The 16405-nt window shown below is 35.8% G+C and overlaps 1 protein-coding gene across 1 annotated transcript; it reads left to right on the top strand.

The window, feature by feature from the left end:
• Nucleotides 1-10772: 10772 nt before the first annotated feature.
• Nucleotides 10773-14394, top strand: gpr34l (G protein-coupled receptor 34 like). The gene is made up of 2 exons (XM_057360683.1): nucleotides 10773-11089; nucleotides 11196-14394. Exon 2 carries the CDS (start codon nucleotides 11258-11260, stop codon nucleotides 12206-12208), a length of 951 nt encoding a protein of 316 aa, XP_057216666.1. The 5' UTR covers nucleotides 10773-11089; nucleotides 11196-11257; the 3' UTR covers nucleotides 12209-14394.
• Nucleotides 14395-16405: the final 2011 nt, after the last annotated feature.

Here is a 16405-nt window from a genome sequence, read left to right as displayed (position 1 = left end):
ACGGTTTTTATTAAAAGCTGCTAATATTAGTTAACTTTAAATCGACTCATTTTGTATTAGTATGGGTCTATATATAGGCTAATATATCTATCTATATAATCTAAATGAGGAATAATCCCTTCAATGGTGGTTACAGAACACAATAAGGAACATAATATGCATTTCTGCCTAGACTATCTGCACTTACATGAAGAAAGAACTACAAACAAGTCTGGGGAAACGTTACAGAGTATTTCAACGCATAGTGTGCACACAGAAGTGACATGAGACCAGAGGTGGACAGTAGTGAAAGTCGCGGTACAAAGGTGCTCAAGCGTGGAACAGATCGTGCAGTGTCGTCGCTAAACAGAATTGTCTACTACGTCATTATGCGCATGCGTGAACGGATCGTGCAGGCATCCCGGATCGTGTACCGACAACTACTATGGCGAGGACTTCTCTCATGAATACCAATTACGTAAAGCGACGTTCGCCCAGCTAACAAGCGAATCATGGGGCGCTACTACAGGAGGGCGGGGCTTATGAATATGAATCAGTGTGATTGGAAGGAGCAAGAAAAATTAATTAGGAAATTACCTTGTGATTGTTTGCTTTGACAATATAAAATCGAAATGCAATGCATCTGTTGCTTTCACCACTTGCTGATTTGTGTTTGTTTCGTTCATAGGCGTAATTTGCGGGTGGATGGGTGGGTCATGTCCCCACCACTTTTTGCCAAAGTCAATTTTGTCCCCACCACTTATTGTAAGAAATAAAAAATACGGAGTGTCTATTTACCGTGCAAGTAGCCCGCTTTGTAAGCAGAGGCTATTTATACTAACTTTGCCCATCAGTTTCAGATTGGAATAGACAAAATGTAAGAAAGGCACATAAAGTTTCACTGCTACCGTGGCGTAGAGCGTAAAGCAAGTGTTACCTGCTTCATGTCGTCGTGGGTTCGCGACTGCAGATTGCTGAACTTTTTCCCTATCACATATCAGATTGTAAAGGTAATTGTTTTTAATAAAATGATGAAAATATTTGAAAATGGCTGTTCAAGTCATACATGTACCAAACATTTTGCGCTTAATTGCACTTTGATGCTATATATTCGTCCTTATTGTTCTCGACATGCGGTTGCTATTGCCTATTGCAAAATTAATTACATTTTGATACTTGATAGACAACTCCAATAAATGGAAAAAGTCACAACTTTGTAGTTTCATGAGTTCAAAACAAAATTTAGAAAGTTTGTTGTATATTTGTAGCCTATCAGGCAATGCCCGTAGTAATTAGTGAAAATACGATTTTTTTAAGATATTATTTTCGATCTGTTTCCCCTGTATACTTGAAAGTTTGTCCTTATTAAGCAGGGGGTTGTCAAACACCAAATTTTTAACATGGGGAAAACACACATTCGTTTAAGTAGTTTTTGTTTCATCACGAATTAATACGTTTAATTACGTACGGCAACAGCCATCCTTACATATAATAAAGCACAACATGCTTTAAATGATCTACTGATGAAAACATGATATAGTTTAAAAACAAATGGAAGCAGATCTGATGTGTGAAAAATTAGAACAGTGAGATCAGCGGATTCGAACCTGCTTCACGGCGGTGTCAATATTACTTGTTATGCGTCTTTAGCACTAACGTTACACCACTGAAGCAGTCGATAAAGCGGTGTATTTTTTATACTGTTTTCTAGAGGAGTCACCTACATGTTTCGCGCTTGTGACGCCCATGAATATTCCCGACGAGTTCTTACAGAAACAATTTATTACAGTATTGTTTGTGTCGTCTTTGTCCCCACCACTTTTCAAAACAAAGTTACGCCACTGGTTTCGTTTCCTATTCGAACTGAAATTCGCGTGGTAAAAAGACGCCGAATAGCAGTGAATGTGCTGATTGTGTTTTAAAGCTTAAATATTCCTGCTGGAAACTTTAAACGAAGGAAATTTGTAATGGTTTAATGGTAAACAGCTGATGGTTCATAATGGTATTTGTGCGAATTTGTATGGTTTCTATCAGCAAGGATGCATTACAAAGAAAGAAATATTATATAAATATAAACACCTATAAGATAAAATCTTTACGTCTCCCTTTTAATAGTAGCCTAACGCAAATAACGCTTCCTTCAATACACGATTTTTTTCAGTCAGTTTATAAATCAGTTTCGATAGAGCTTGTGCGCCCCCTTGCGCCGCACAGAGACCATGCATGTTCTCTATATTTTACAGTATGAAGGTAGCTCTTAAGAAAACTAGTTTCACCCCCTCGTGGTCAAAAGTTCCATTCATTTGGAGTTTGTTTCCTGGGTATTAACTTTGTCAGATGGATTGCATTACATGTAAAGGATCCTCAAGCTCTCAACACATACAAATTTCATTTTTTACTTTTTAAGGCTCCACAAATGTGTCATCTTTATCTTAAAAGAATAATTCATCTGTCATTCAATCTGTCATTATTTATTCACCCTCATGTCATTAAAACCCTATATGATTTTCTTCTGTGGAACACAAAATAAGATATTCTGAGAAATGTCTCGTTGGTTTTGTGCCCTTACAGTGGAAAGCTGTGGGGGCCAATGATGTTTGTTTATCAACATTTCCCAAAATTCTGTTTACAAGTCTCTATTTGTCATATGCTTCAAAATATGCTGCAACCAAAAAATGGCAAGATGTAAAGTGGACATCTTGAACAACACCACCTATAATCTAAAGGTGCACAGAGTTCTAAAGAAGTTGTGGTGTAACCAACCGCGGTCTGAAGAGGTTTGGTAAATGTTATTGCAGTGCTGAGGAGGACCACAAGAGAAACCCGTCTTCTTTTTAATCCATTTTTGAATACCAAAAGTACAGAAAGGATTTACAGCTAGATTGTCTGGTTTGTCTTTGTAAGATTTAAATACTCTTTATTTAATTGCCTGACCTTCTAACATAGTTTATGTGTAGTTTCTATTTAATATTAGACACTTTTAGAAATTGTTTATGAAATAATGTTTAAATGAAGCCATAACACGAGTTAAAAAGTAAAGTGGGCATTTCATGAATCCTTGAATATTTGGTCATTCAGACATTGTTTGATCATGTCTAATTAAAAGTCCCCAGCATTTCATGTGAAAAGTATCAAATATTTCCATATTTCCTTTAGATTAGTTTGTGTTAGAAGTTTAACTGGGGGAGTTTTGTTGCGTGGGCTCAAGCCTGTTCGTCATTTTCAAGCACTGAGCTGTAGCACCGATTAGAAACTTCAAGACTTCATGTGACTGCAGTATGTGGTTTGGCTCATATGCAAAATAAAGTTGTGATACTGGGCTCTTTTGTCATATCCTGTGATAGAAGTGATAGCAGACAAAATCTTCTGCAAATCCTTTCCTTTGATGGCATGCTTTTAATTAAATGTGTGTGTGTATATATATATATATATATATATATATATATATATATATGCTTTGACAAAATATAAATATGGTAAAAAATATCAAGACTCATACAACTGTGTCTAAATGTGCATATATTATTTTTCTCTTAATCATTAGGAAAAAAAACATAAAAGTCCCCAATTCACCAAGTGTGAAGTCATTTGGTGCAGCACTTATTTATGTGGCAAAACAACTGTGAAAAATATAAAACATTATTACGCAACCATATTCAAAAAACACAATTTTGCTTTTTATTTATTGATTTATGAAGACATCGGGTATTACAGTACACATTTTATGTTACTTTGAAAAACAAAAACATTTTTATCTTGCATATGTTTTTGCTTATGCATGCAATAGGCCTTTTAATATTACAAACCAGACCACAACACAGTTTATATCAGCTTGTGATCTATTCATTCAGTGTTATGTGATATTTATAATGTTGCTGTCATTTGACCTTAAATGCAATCTTATTAATAATAAATCACAGAAGCCAAAACCTCAGCATGGTAAATTGAATTTGTTTGGCTTTGAAACGTCTCTTGTACATTGTACACTTGAGTTGTTTTGAAATACTCTGCAACGATAAAAAATGAGAAACTAAAGAATGTCGTACATGACACATCTTGGCATCATCGTGAATGATGTGTTTCTTTTAGTTCTGAAAAAAATAAAACCTAGCTCAAAATGTCAAAAATAAAACAACTCCTACACACAAATGGTCATATAGTCACTTATATTTCCCTGGCACTAGATTTTGTAACTTCCAAGTGTTCTACTGTAAGTGAGATTTTGTTTATGTTACAACAATATTGCGGATATTTTTTTATTTGAACGGAGTGTATTCATTCTGAAAGACAAAAGGAATTAACTGACCTGTATCAGTCAGTATCATAAAGTGACATCACAAAGTGATACTTTATGCAACTCGCTATATGACTCTCCACTACACAAGTCATTAGAAAGGCTTGTTAATGTATGGCCTAAATGTTCGGATATAAATCAAAGTGTGTCAATGTACAGTAAGAAGGCTTTTTTAGAAATGTAACAGTCTGTGATGGATAAAAGTAATACAAAGGTTCACCATATATGGAATGGTAGACAGTGATGTCAACTGTTCAAGGTCCTTATCAGGAATTCAAAAAAAAAAATTTTGGTTGAAAAACCCTTTGCATCAGACCTTTAGGGGCGGTTTCCTGGACAGGGTTTAAGATGAATCGCAGATTAATTTCATTGTTAGAGGTGTCTTGATCGAAAACTACTTGCACTGACACATCTTAAAATAAAAAATGTCTGTAATGAAGTTCATAAAGCAGAACCCAGATGCAGACAGCTCTTTAACAAAGCTCATTTATTAAACAGAATGAAACCAAGACAGAACAGAAAAATCCCTCGAGGGGGAAAACAAGACCAGGTATTCAATACCTTGGTATTCATGAAAAATCTTAGCGCAAAGAGTTGCTCCTAGTGACAAAATTCTAAGAAAATTCTTAGAAATGTGGGCGTTTCCCCTTAAAATTACAGAAAAGATCCTAGTAAAGAAAAAAGAAATTCATAAAGCATCTTAACCCCTAAAAGAGCTCTTAAGGTCCAACATTTTAGGAGTAGCGAGGAGGACTTTTAAGAGGCTTAAGAGTTTCTTTAGCAGCAGAGAAAATGGACAAAACATGAAAAGTGAGAAGAAATGTGTCGCAATGCATGACAGTTTCCGTATTACTTTAAAGGTTTATCAGATTTTTTTATTGTTTTTGTGTGTGTTCAACTTTGATTTTCTTGTATAGCTGCTTTGATGCAATGTAAAATGTAAACACGCTATAACGTTAAATTACATTTAATTGAATGACAGTGAGTTAACACAACACATTGGATGTTTGTGACCGATCCTATTAAAGACGCTAACATCTCCAAAACAGTGCAGAAATGCCACAGCGCCAGAAATAGAAGAAATCACTACACTGAAAAAAAAATTACGCTGAAGTTACTTAAAAATATAGTGCATCATTTTTGCGAACAATTTTTTAAGCCAGTTCTACATGAAATTTTAAGCAGCATTACCTTACATTCTTTAGTAGGCATTGCTTAAATTTTTGAGTAACCCTATTCCCAGCAAGGGATTTTGCTTAATTTTTTCGGTTGGTGTGACTCACAATTTTAAGTTGTATTTACTAACACATTTTTGTTATTTCTACCAAAAAAGTCTAGTTTACCCTCATGATCAAATGTAAGCTCATTTAGATGAATAATTTTATGTTCTTAACACCTAAAATACAGAAACAATGGACAGCTGTGAAATGTTAAAAGCTTTATTTTTTCACGGAATAATTTAAACATGAAACATACAGCAGAAATGTAAATTTCATTGTACAACAAAAACAAATAAACGATAAACAACAGGCATTCTGACAACATTATAACAACAATAATCATCAACATGGCTAAGGCTAGTGGTTTTTAATATTTCTGGTGTTGTATGCATGAGTGTGTATGTGCATTTGATAACCGTGTAGAGTTATGTTATTTATATAATGTTTGTGTGTGGTCTTGTATGCTTGCATGTTACATGTGGTGTTGAGCTGAATATGGAGATCTGGAGTATCTGGAGATCCCCCTCTGGTGACTACTGTGTGCTCTGCAAGGTTGATTAACTTCACCATTATTGTCCTGAAACAAAACAATATGATATTAATGTATAATATAAATTTAGAATAGTATAAAATATATACATATACATACTGATAATTAAAAGAATGTAAAGAATCAATATGAACTGTTATGTTGCACACACAGGTCTGCTGCATCATGTGGATTCTGCATAATTTCTTACCTAGTTCTGTATAAGTTCCTCACTATGAAAATTAGGTCTCCCAATATTTTTTAACATTCATTCAGGAATTGGCTTTCCTAAAATATAAAACAAAGATATTAAAGTCACATAATGGAACTTTACCAGAACTTCACAACATTGCCATAGTGTAATGTCACACTAACAAAGTTGATTGTATTTAACACTACTGTGTTTTGTTCACTTCCACTGCTCAGTATAAAAATATGCGTTTATGACACACACAAACAATTACATAAGTACTACAATAAAAGAAAAAATAATCACTAGCCTTAGCCGACACAATTCTCCTCTATCGTGTCTGCAAAGTGACAGTGTGCGGTTTTAAGGAGGTTTCTAACCAACACGATGCATAGAGATTTGAGCCCGCTGTTCCAGCCTCCGCCTCGCACTTCTAGCTCACGGTAAACGGTCACACCCTGTCCGCACCTCAAGATGCCACATGACAAAAGATAAAAGAAACCATTAACAACAAGGCGTTTGTCGCGATGCATCGCAACGCTCGCACGCGGTATAGATAAACAGATGAAAGGTTTGAAATAAAGCAATGACGGCTTCGCGCTCTTTTTAACTCACTTAAAAACGTTGCCTGTTAATGTGGCGCGTTGTGTCAAATTGAACCTAAAAAGCTCAAGGAGCTGGACGGCGAATATAACTATCAACGTGTTTTCAATGCTTTCATAAAAGTAGGCAATCGTGATTGTTTACCATAAATCTCATTTAAGCAACGTAAATAAACTTTCTTCTTACAAAAGTTGAAGCGCTGTGCAGGCATGTTTCTGTACATCTAGGAGCTTATTTAAAACACCAAGAAACGTGCAGCACCACAATTAAACTTATTTCAAATGAAAACACTAAGAAACATGTATCTTCACACTATTGGTGGGATTTATTTTATGAAACATTTTAGTAAACAAGTTAAGTTTACTCACCTTTATCGTCTGAGGAGTTGATTTTCTGAAAATGGCCGCTGCTGTGTCACATGACCCAGATAGCACAATCCATCTGGTTTACGTCTATTTGACGTCTGCATTTACATCTGTAAGACATCTGCAATACATAGTTTGCTCATCTGCAATACGTCTCGGAGACGTCTGAACGTCTGTAATACGTCTGCTAAAGATCTGGAGATCTGCTGCTTAAAAACATCTGCTAAACATCTTAGAAAGAGCTGTTGTACATCCATTCTAAATCATAAACATCTTACAGACATCTTCTAGATGTCTATATGACGTCTGACAGCAGACATCTCCGAGACGTATTGCAGATGAGCAAACTATGTATTGTAGATGTCTTGCAGATGTAAATGCAGACGTCAAATAGACGTAAACCAGATGTATGTGTGCTATCAGGGGATCTAACCGAATCTTAAAATGTTTAGTCAAATTGACTAATAACCAGATTCATGCGACTTTACTAAAAATTACTTGCTGTGTTTACTCATTATTTTAAGCAAACTGCAATCTCAATAAATTTAGTAACATTTATAGCAAGAAATTAAGTAATGTGCAAAACTTATTTTTTTGAGGAAAATCAGCCTATTTAATTGAGCCATATTTACTAGGCCCACGAATCATTTTTTACAGTGTTAACATATTTAGCAACTGGAGAAATGCAACAATGCAGCAGAGATGATTTGGTTCTGTCACAATCTTCTATAGTGATCACACAAACAATTACAGCACTTACAGAAACTTATTGTGTCACTGTTCATTTTCTATCAAATACGTTGACATTAACAGCATGGTAAATACAAAATAAATTATATATATATATATATATATATATATACTTAGCTGTGCGGCTTGTGCGTGATACGGAAAAACAGGAAAAACATGTGCAATTTCAAACTAACGACCTACGAGCCCTGTCACCTCGGAAAAAAAACAAGACCCGCAAATCCGTGGCCACAGTTTTGTAATTCGTTCCCTCAGTTTACAAAACCGTGCTCTCGGATTAATAAACTGTACCCACGAGTTTACAATCCGTGCTCTCGGTTTTGTAAACCGTCCCCTCAATTTTTGAAATCTGTACCCACGAATTCATAATCTGTGCCCACGCTTTCGCAATCCGTGCGCACGGTTTTGCAAACTGTAGCCTACTCGCGGAATTGAAGCCTCTGTCTGTCAACAGAACAAGCTCCTTCCTACAGGAACATTAACCAATATTGTATACTGTTTTATATATAAATTGTCCTTTATATGCGTGGCGCATATAAAGCATGCGTTCATTGCCGCGTTTCACTGGCATAAAGTTGGTTTGACATTAAACTTTCGTGAATTTAGGGACCATCTCTAAAGTACACATTAAAAAAACCTTTTCCAACTTCAAAAGCATTTAAAGGGAATGATTTATAGCCACAAAACTAACTGTACAGTGTCTGTGTCATCTATTATGCACAACTTTTAGATTATTGAGTATTAAAATAAACCATCAAATCATATGTACATATTCCTATACGTATTGCTATTGAGCTTTAAATAATGGTATATTTGTGTATGAGACCATTATACACATAGGAATGTTTGCATGTGATTTGACGGTTTATTTTAATGCATATCAATAATCTAAAAGGTGTGCATTCTATCTCTCTCACACATGAACACTGTACAGTTAGTCTTGTGGGTATAAATCATTCCCTTTAAATGCCATTGAAGTTGGAAAAAGGTATTTTAATGTGTACTTTAGAGATGGTCCCTAAATTCACGAAAGTTTAATGTCAAACCAACTTTATGCCAGTGAAACGCGGCAATGAACGCATGTTTTGTATGCGCCACGCACTCGTGTGTAAACACATTAGGACAATTTATATATAAAACAGTATACAATATTGGTTAATGTTCCTGTAGGAAGGAGCTTGTTCTGTTGACAGACAGAGGCTTCAATTCCGCGAGTAGGCTACAGTTTGCAAAACCGTGCGCACGGATTGCGAAAGCGTGGGCACAGATTATGAATTCGTGGGTACAGATTTCAAAAACTGAGGGGACGGTTTACAAAACCGAGAGCACGGATTGTAAACTCGTGGGTACAGTTTATTAATCCGAGAGCACGGTTTTGTAAACTGAGGGAACGAATTACAAAACTGTTGCCACGGATTTGCGGGTCTTGTTTTTTTTCTCCGAGGGGTGACTAGACGGGCTCCGTACGACCCTATACTTAAAGCACTTTTTTCCTTCTTGGTCAACCAACCACTCACAGTCTATAAAAGACTGTGTCATACATAGCAACGGGGTCAGCCCCGCCTCCTCACTGAGATAAAAGTTTTTGTCTTTTCCTTGCTCAGAGTTTCTCTCAGATTGGTCCTGAATCGTTTTTAAGCTAAGACTCCCACGTAGAAGTTTTTTAACTAAATTAAGAGCTTTCATAGAGGATTCTTAGAAGCTTTAAGAATACAGGCCCAGACCATAACAGGATAAATACAAAACTAAACTTTTAACTGAAGCACTTACGGTAGTGACAAGACGTGGCAGGGGAATAACAAAACGGTCCAGCACAAGACAGAAAACACATGCTTTAAAGGTATGAAACTAAGGGGAGGTAACGAGAGCAACAGGTGAAAGGGGTAAACTAATGATGGGACAATGAATAAGGAAATGAGGGGGCAAGGTTTAGGCGGAGGACGGGAGGTCACATGGCTTCCAAAACAAAACACAAGAAATGGGGCTGTTATGATCCCGTCGGCCAGAACAAGAGAAATAACTGCCAGGAAGGCGGGATCCTGTTGTGAGTGATTGATTTGTCTCAAGACGTACACCAGTAATGTTTTTTTGTAAAGTATGTTTTTGAAAACAACTTAAATATCCTAATTTAACTAAGGCGTAGTCCTGGTTTAAGATAATCCCGAAACCACCCCAATATGTTTAATTATTATGTTAACCCACAGACAAAAACAGGGGGGAAGCACATATTGTCTGAATCAGTCTTTGAATCAGTGTGATGACGATTATGACTTATAGTGCATAAATCACGATTAATTGCATCCAGAATAAAAGTTTGTATTTACTTAATATGTGTACTGTGCATGTTAATTTTGTATTTATAAACACGTACATACATGTATACATATTTTGTAAATATTGACATGTATTTATTTATATTTACCAATAATTTAAATTATAAATGTTTATTTTTTTCAGTTTTCTGAAATATATGTGTGTGTTTTTCTAAATACAAAATTAATGTGCACAGTACACAGACATAAATTATGTAACCTCAAACTTTTATGCTGGATGCAATTAATTGCGATTCATATTTAGATTAATATTAATATAACATATTTTCCTATTCTTGGAGTCAATAAAGGTTGAGAACCCCTGCTTTAAAAGTTCTTTATGGGACCACCCAGACATAAAGCCTTTGAGGAACCTTTATTTTAATCAGAATTAGAAGTAGCATTTTGCCAGAGAGTGCAAGTTGTTTATTCTTGAAGCTTCTATTGAAATACGACATATAACAATAAAGATGGAGTAAATACAAAAATGTAAAAAAAAACTAGGGAGCTCCAAACCGAGGCAGCCATCTTGAAATTCTGCCTCGGTTTGATACAGCGAAAGACAACTTGAATTCCGAATCTTTAGGAAACTTAAATAACAAAACTCAGTTCCTGGACTCTGAGAATGGTGAGAAAAGTGAGGTAAGCATTTTCAATGCAATCTTTGTAGCGCTGTGGGTTGTGTGCTTTTTCTGCTGGGGTTAGCATCATTTTCAACCACAGCGACCAAGATGCAACGTCACACATGAAAATAATTTCCTGCACGGGTGCTATGGAGTTTCTGAGCAGAAACTGCATTTGCTCACATCTTCATTTCTGCTCAAGAGAAAGTCAACCAGTCACACGGGTAAGAACGACATTCATTTGTCAAGCAAACATTTTTTATCAGTTTTTGATACAAATCTGTGCCAAACAGCAGAACATGCTTTGATGCTTTCTCTTCTGGTTGTTAGGATCTTCTGTTTCTGGACGTTCAAAGTGGCTCGGAAGTGTACAGCAGCTTTTGGCTGTCAAGATGTCCCACGACGGCAATGTTACCACCAACGAAACCTGTCAGATCCATGACGGCACACTGTCTCCCTTCCTGCCCATTGGCTACATCATCATCTGTTGTGTGGGACTTCTCTGCAACACCGTCACCTTCTACATATTTTTCCTCCGCCGGCATGCAGATTCTTCGATGGCCGTGTACATGCGTCACCTAGCGTTGGCAGACACCCTCCTGGTCCTGTGTTTGCCGCTGCGTGTCTACTACCACAATAAAGAAGGACCCTTTTATATGTGCAAGGTGGTGGGCATTTTCTTTTATATAAACATGTATTCCAGCATCCTGTTCCTCAGTCTTATCAGCCTGGATCGCTACCTGAAAATCATCAAACCCGTGTGGGTCTTCCGTATCCAAAAGACGAGGTGGAGCCAAATGGTGAGTTATACCATCTGGGTGGTCCTCATCTTGGGAATGAGCCCCTTCTTGGCAAGCAACGACCAGAAACATCCGTGCAACAAGATTTGCTTCCACTTCCACAGCAAGGGGGTTGTCGGCGGAGTTATTAACTTGACCACCGTGGTGCTGTTTTTGTTTTTTTACCTGGCTTTTCTTTGTTTTTATGTGAAGATCACCAATAAACTCAGGACTATGTCCCTTGGAAACGGCGACCCTAAGGGACAAAGTCGAAAAAAGAAGGTCATCATAAAGACTTTCTTGGTGCCGGCCATTTTCACGGTGTGCTTCGTGCCTTATCATATGATACGCATACCGTACGTTCTGGCTCAAATGAATGTGATTGGAGATCTTCAGAGCCAACAGTTGTTGCACATCTTAAATGAGAGCACCTTGCTTCTATCCACTATTAATAGCTGCCTAGACCCAGTTATCTATTATTTCCTGTCTAGCGCATACAGGAAAACCATTTTATGTGCCATACAGGGCAAGTTTAAAAATATGTATGCTTTAAACAGAAGATGAATCAGCATAAACCGCTCGCTCACTGAAATTTAGGTTAACAGACCCTTTGGAGTCATTTGAGACTTGTGACAACTAAGGATAAACAATTAAGTTATTCAACAAAATAAATTCGCTTAACTGATTAAAAACTACACGTTGACTGATTTGAAAAAGAAAAATCATGTCTTGCTTATTTGGTCACCCATTTGGGTAGTTACCAAATTACTTGTTGTTCTTTTTTGGTCCAAGTTATCTGGTTGCCTTAAAATTTTTAGTTAATTAATTAACTCAATTAATTTCTCGTTGAGTTGACTAAACTCGTTGAGTTGACTTATATTTTCAAGTTGAATTAACTCAAAATTTTAAGGCAACTAGGTAATTTATTTAAAGGGGCCATATGGCTGTGTCTTTGGTGTGTTATAAGTTGCCCATGCATGTATTACACACGTAAAATTGCAAAAATTAAAATGTCGGAACAAAAGATGCATTCTATCTAAAAGCGAATGCTCACCCAGACCTGCCTGAAACGCCTCGTGTAACCACACCCCGGCGAATGTACGTCACTTTGTAACATGACTTGACTAAGACCGCCCAAATCTAAATGCAAGTAATGTGGGCGTACCTGTAAGTCTCATTGTATTGTCACTGTCGCAGCCATGCCGCGGAGATGTTGTGTGTTTCGTTGCAAAAAGAAAAACTCTTTGTTTGCCCTGCCAAAAGATGAGACAACTAAAAACTAATGCTTGTTTCTATCTCAAACAAACTCTGTATGATGTATATGGTTGTATGTTTATAGTCTTTGTAACCTCGTATATAAAAGGTAAAACAGTTAGCTGTAGTTTTTAACTCTTTAACATAATATATTTTTTAATAAAACCTTACCAATCCTTTACATCCTGCTGAGTCGCGCTGGCAAAGTTGGTGTATCGGCTTGATTATCTTCATTTTCCGTATCAGATTCGGGCTCGAAATGATCTAAGGAAGTATCGATTACATTTTATCACCTGTCAGTACAATTGCTTTGGAACCTGATGTTCCGAATATGGTAAGAGGCATTACATTTCCATCAACGCTTGCAGTATTCGACCAAGCACTACGCACTGGTTAACTGGCCAATCATAGCCTCGCTTTTCAGAGCGATGAGCTTTGTAAAAAATCTGCACGTTCCAGAAAGGCGGGCAAAGAGGAGATACAAACATGCACGGTATGTGGAAAATACAGCGTTTTTGAACCTTAAATTTTGTATACACATTGCATTACATCTAAAACAAACGATAATATTCGTTTTAGCTGTGTGATATGACCCCTTTAAGTTGAACCAACAATTTCTTTTACAATGCATAGTTTTTTTTGTTTGGATTACTCCATTATTATTCTAAAATGTGGAAAACATGAATAACGATCATAATTTGACTGGTGCTGTATGGTTTTCAGCATCTCCTGTGTTTCTGTAAATGCAGAACACATGTGTATATTGACTGTAGCATTTAGTGTATATTTGTGAATAGATTTATTGAAGCTGTATAAGATTATGTTTATGTACATATTAAAATTTTGTTCATGCTGTTGCTTTTGTTGAAACAGTATTACTAATTCATAGAGATCATGACCTTTATTTATGCTAGTTAAGAATGAGACAAATAAAATGACCTTTGTAAATGTCGTGGCTCTCTCATTAGATGTCATCGTTCCTCTGTGGTATGAGCCCTGTTATATGCGTTACCCATTTTTGCGGTGATGAGTTAGTTAGCCTATATATTTCTTAGCCACATTGAGCATCTGTTTAAAACTAAAAGCAATTTGGGGAAAATCTAGTTTAATGATGGTTCAAAGCGGTTTTATTAATTTTAGAAACATTAGCATTATAACGAATGACAAATAAAAATAAAAGGGAGAATGAAACAAAAAGGGAAAAGAATGCAAAATACACATATGTCTGTGGAAACACTGGTCCATTGATATCATGTTAAGCCAAGTTACACAGAAAAAGAGACTATTTGAAAAAAAAATCTCTAAAATGTCTCGAATTTTTCTTTGATTTTATCGAGTTTCATTTATTATATTTATTTATTTTTTATTGGTTTATGAGTTATTAAAACAGCCATCATTGAATGTTGTATTGTATTAGAGATAATATATAAAATGATACATATGGTTTTGTGTTGTAAAATGCATTACATCGTAGTTTATCTTTATGTGTGTGTATATGCCTGTAATCTATTATTATAACAGTTTATGGAAACAACTAAATAAATAAATTATTATTATATGATTGTTTCATTTACTTATTGTATTTACTATTGTTGCATATTTCTTTTTCTTTATTTACATATTTCTCTTATTTCTTTCAAATTTCATGCAAGGACTGCATATCATGCACCTCAAATCAACACCGAAAAGCCTCTCAGCTGGTATGACGGATTCATACGTTTAGTAAACTATGCGTGAGGCTCAGAGCTGTCATTCTTTTCTGATATGAGTCAGATCACAAGAGCAAAGTGTTATTAAATTGGGGAGAACATTGATAAAAAGTTTTTCCTGAATGTGTGGGCGAGTTATAAAACTTGTTTGCTCAGATTGCTTACCATTTTGATAATACACACTGTAATTTTGGAAGAAAAAAAAAGATAAATAGGTGAGGAACTAGGTGGTATTGTATACAGATCTGTTTATTGTATGGATTTTTAATGTATGGCCCTTAACTGTTACCCCACCTCTCATGTTTACATAAGGGAACAGCTTTTGAAAAATGAAATGGTCTTTATTATCTATATCACTCACAAACTCATGTGCCAAGAAATGTATTTCTCCCGGTTTAATATCTGAATAAATTATTTTTGCATTTGTTGTAAGTAAACAAATAAACAAGTTCAAAACATGTTTGTCCAAAACGTATACAGTATGTTCTCCACCATTAGTGATATATATAATGAAACACAAAAGGTATTTTGAGAAATGTCAAGGTGCTTATGTGTCCATGTGTTGTTTGGTTGTCAACATTCTTCAAAATATCTTATTTTGTGTTCTGCAGAAGAAAGAAAGTCATACAGGTTTAGAATGACATGAGAGTGAGTAAATGATGAACGAATGTTTGTTTTGTCATAGAATAAAAAGTGAAAATTGTTTAAGCTTTGGTTATAACCACAGACCTTATTTTAGTCATTTAAGTTTTTTTGAATGGGCCTAAAACCCATTCAAAAAAGCCATTGACTTTGGGGTGATGGAAGCGGAAGTGCCAAAATGCTAACTTGCTTATTTGCATGCAAAAACACATAATCTCTGTGGCGCTCTATGGAAAGTGACGACAACTTTTGTATTTTGGACATTTAAATTTGGCACAACAGAGGTCAAGTGAAGTGATTCCTTACCTTTTATCCTCATTTGGTTTCGAAGCGAAAGCGTCAACGAAGTTTGCGGGTGCATCGGAATTTGATCTGGCAAAGCAAACGATTTTCTGTGGAAATTCAGGAATACGTTGCAATAAGGTTTTATTTGTTAACATTAGTTAACTTTATTTGCTAAATATTAATCTGTTTATATTTATATTTAGTCTAATAAATTGTTACTGTAGCTAATGCATTTTCTTTAGTTAACAAATATGACCTTATTGTAAAGTGTTACCCAACAATTCATGTACATTTCCTCCAGTTCATTTGAGAAAGACATTTTATGGCTTCAGAAGAGTTGAAATAAAGAGCATGCAGGGTGTGATGTCTGTCTTGTCATTCCTTTTTTGAAAAACTCCTGGAACAATATGAACATTCTCCAAACAACATCACGTTTCAAAAACGGCCAGTTCACGTTCTACATACTATATTGTAGGCAAATTCAACAGTTCAACAGTACCGCCATATTAGATAGGGCAAGACAGCCTATAAACACATACAAGAAAATGGCGGCCTGTTTTTCTTCACGCTATTTTGACCATTTATATCTCACAGGAATTTGTGACAATGTCAAGAAATGTATCTATTGATTCGTGTTCATACAAGAATTTCCCATTTTTTTCCTTTTCACTCAGCACAACTTTTTTGTGTCACCCTGCATGATTTTCAATCTAACATATTTTAAAATGTGATGTCTTTCAGATGTATGAATATACGTATATAAATGCAATCTGATGGGAATTCGTACCTGTTTCACGAGGTGGCTCATTCGGGTAAATTCCTACGATCTCATTCGTACTTTGCCCCTGTGACGTTAGGTTTAGGGGCGGGT

The sequence above is a fragment of the Triplophysa rosa genome, linkage group LG19 (genome assembly GCF_024868665.1).
Source record: "Triplophysa rosa linkage group LG19, Trosa_1v2, whole genome shotgun sequence".
Lineage (NCBI taxonomy): Eukaryota > Metazoa > Chordata > Actinopteri > Cypriniformes > Nemacheilidae > Triplophysa > Triplophysa rosa.
Note: the sequence above shows the minus strand (reverse complement) of the source record. Positions and strands in the feature narration are given on the sequence as shown.

Coding starts and splice junctions, on each gene's coding strand:
- gpr34l (XM_057360683.1), top strand. CDS start 11,258: ATGTCCCACGACGGCAATGTTACCACCAACGAAACCTGTCAGATCCAT.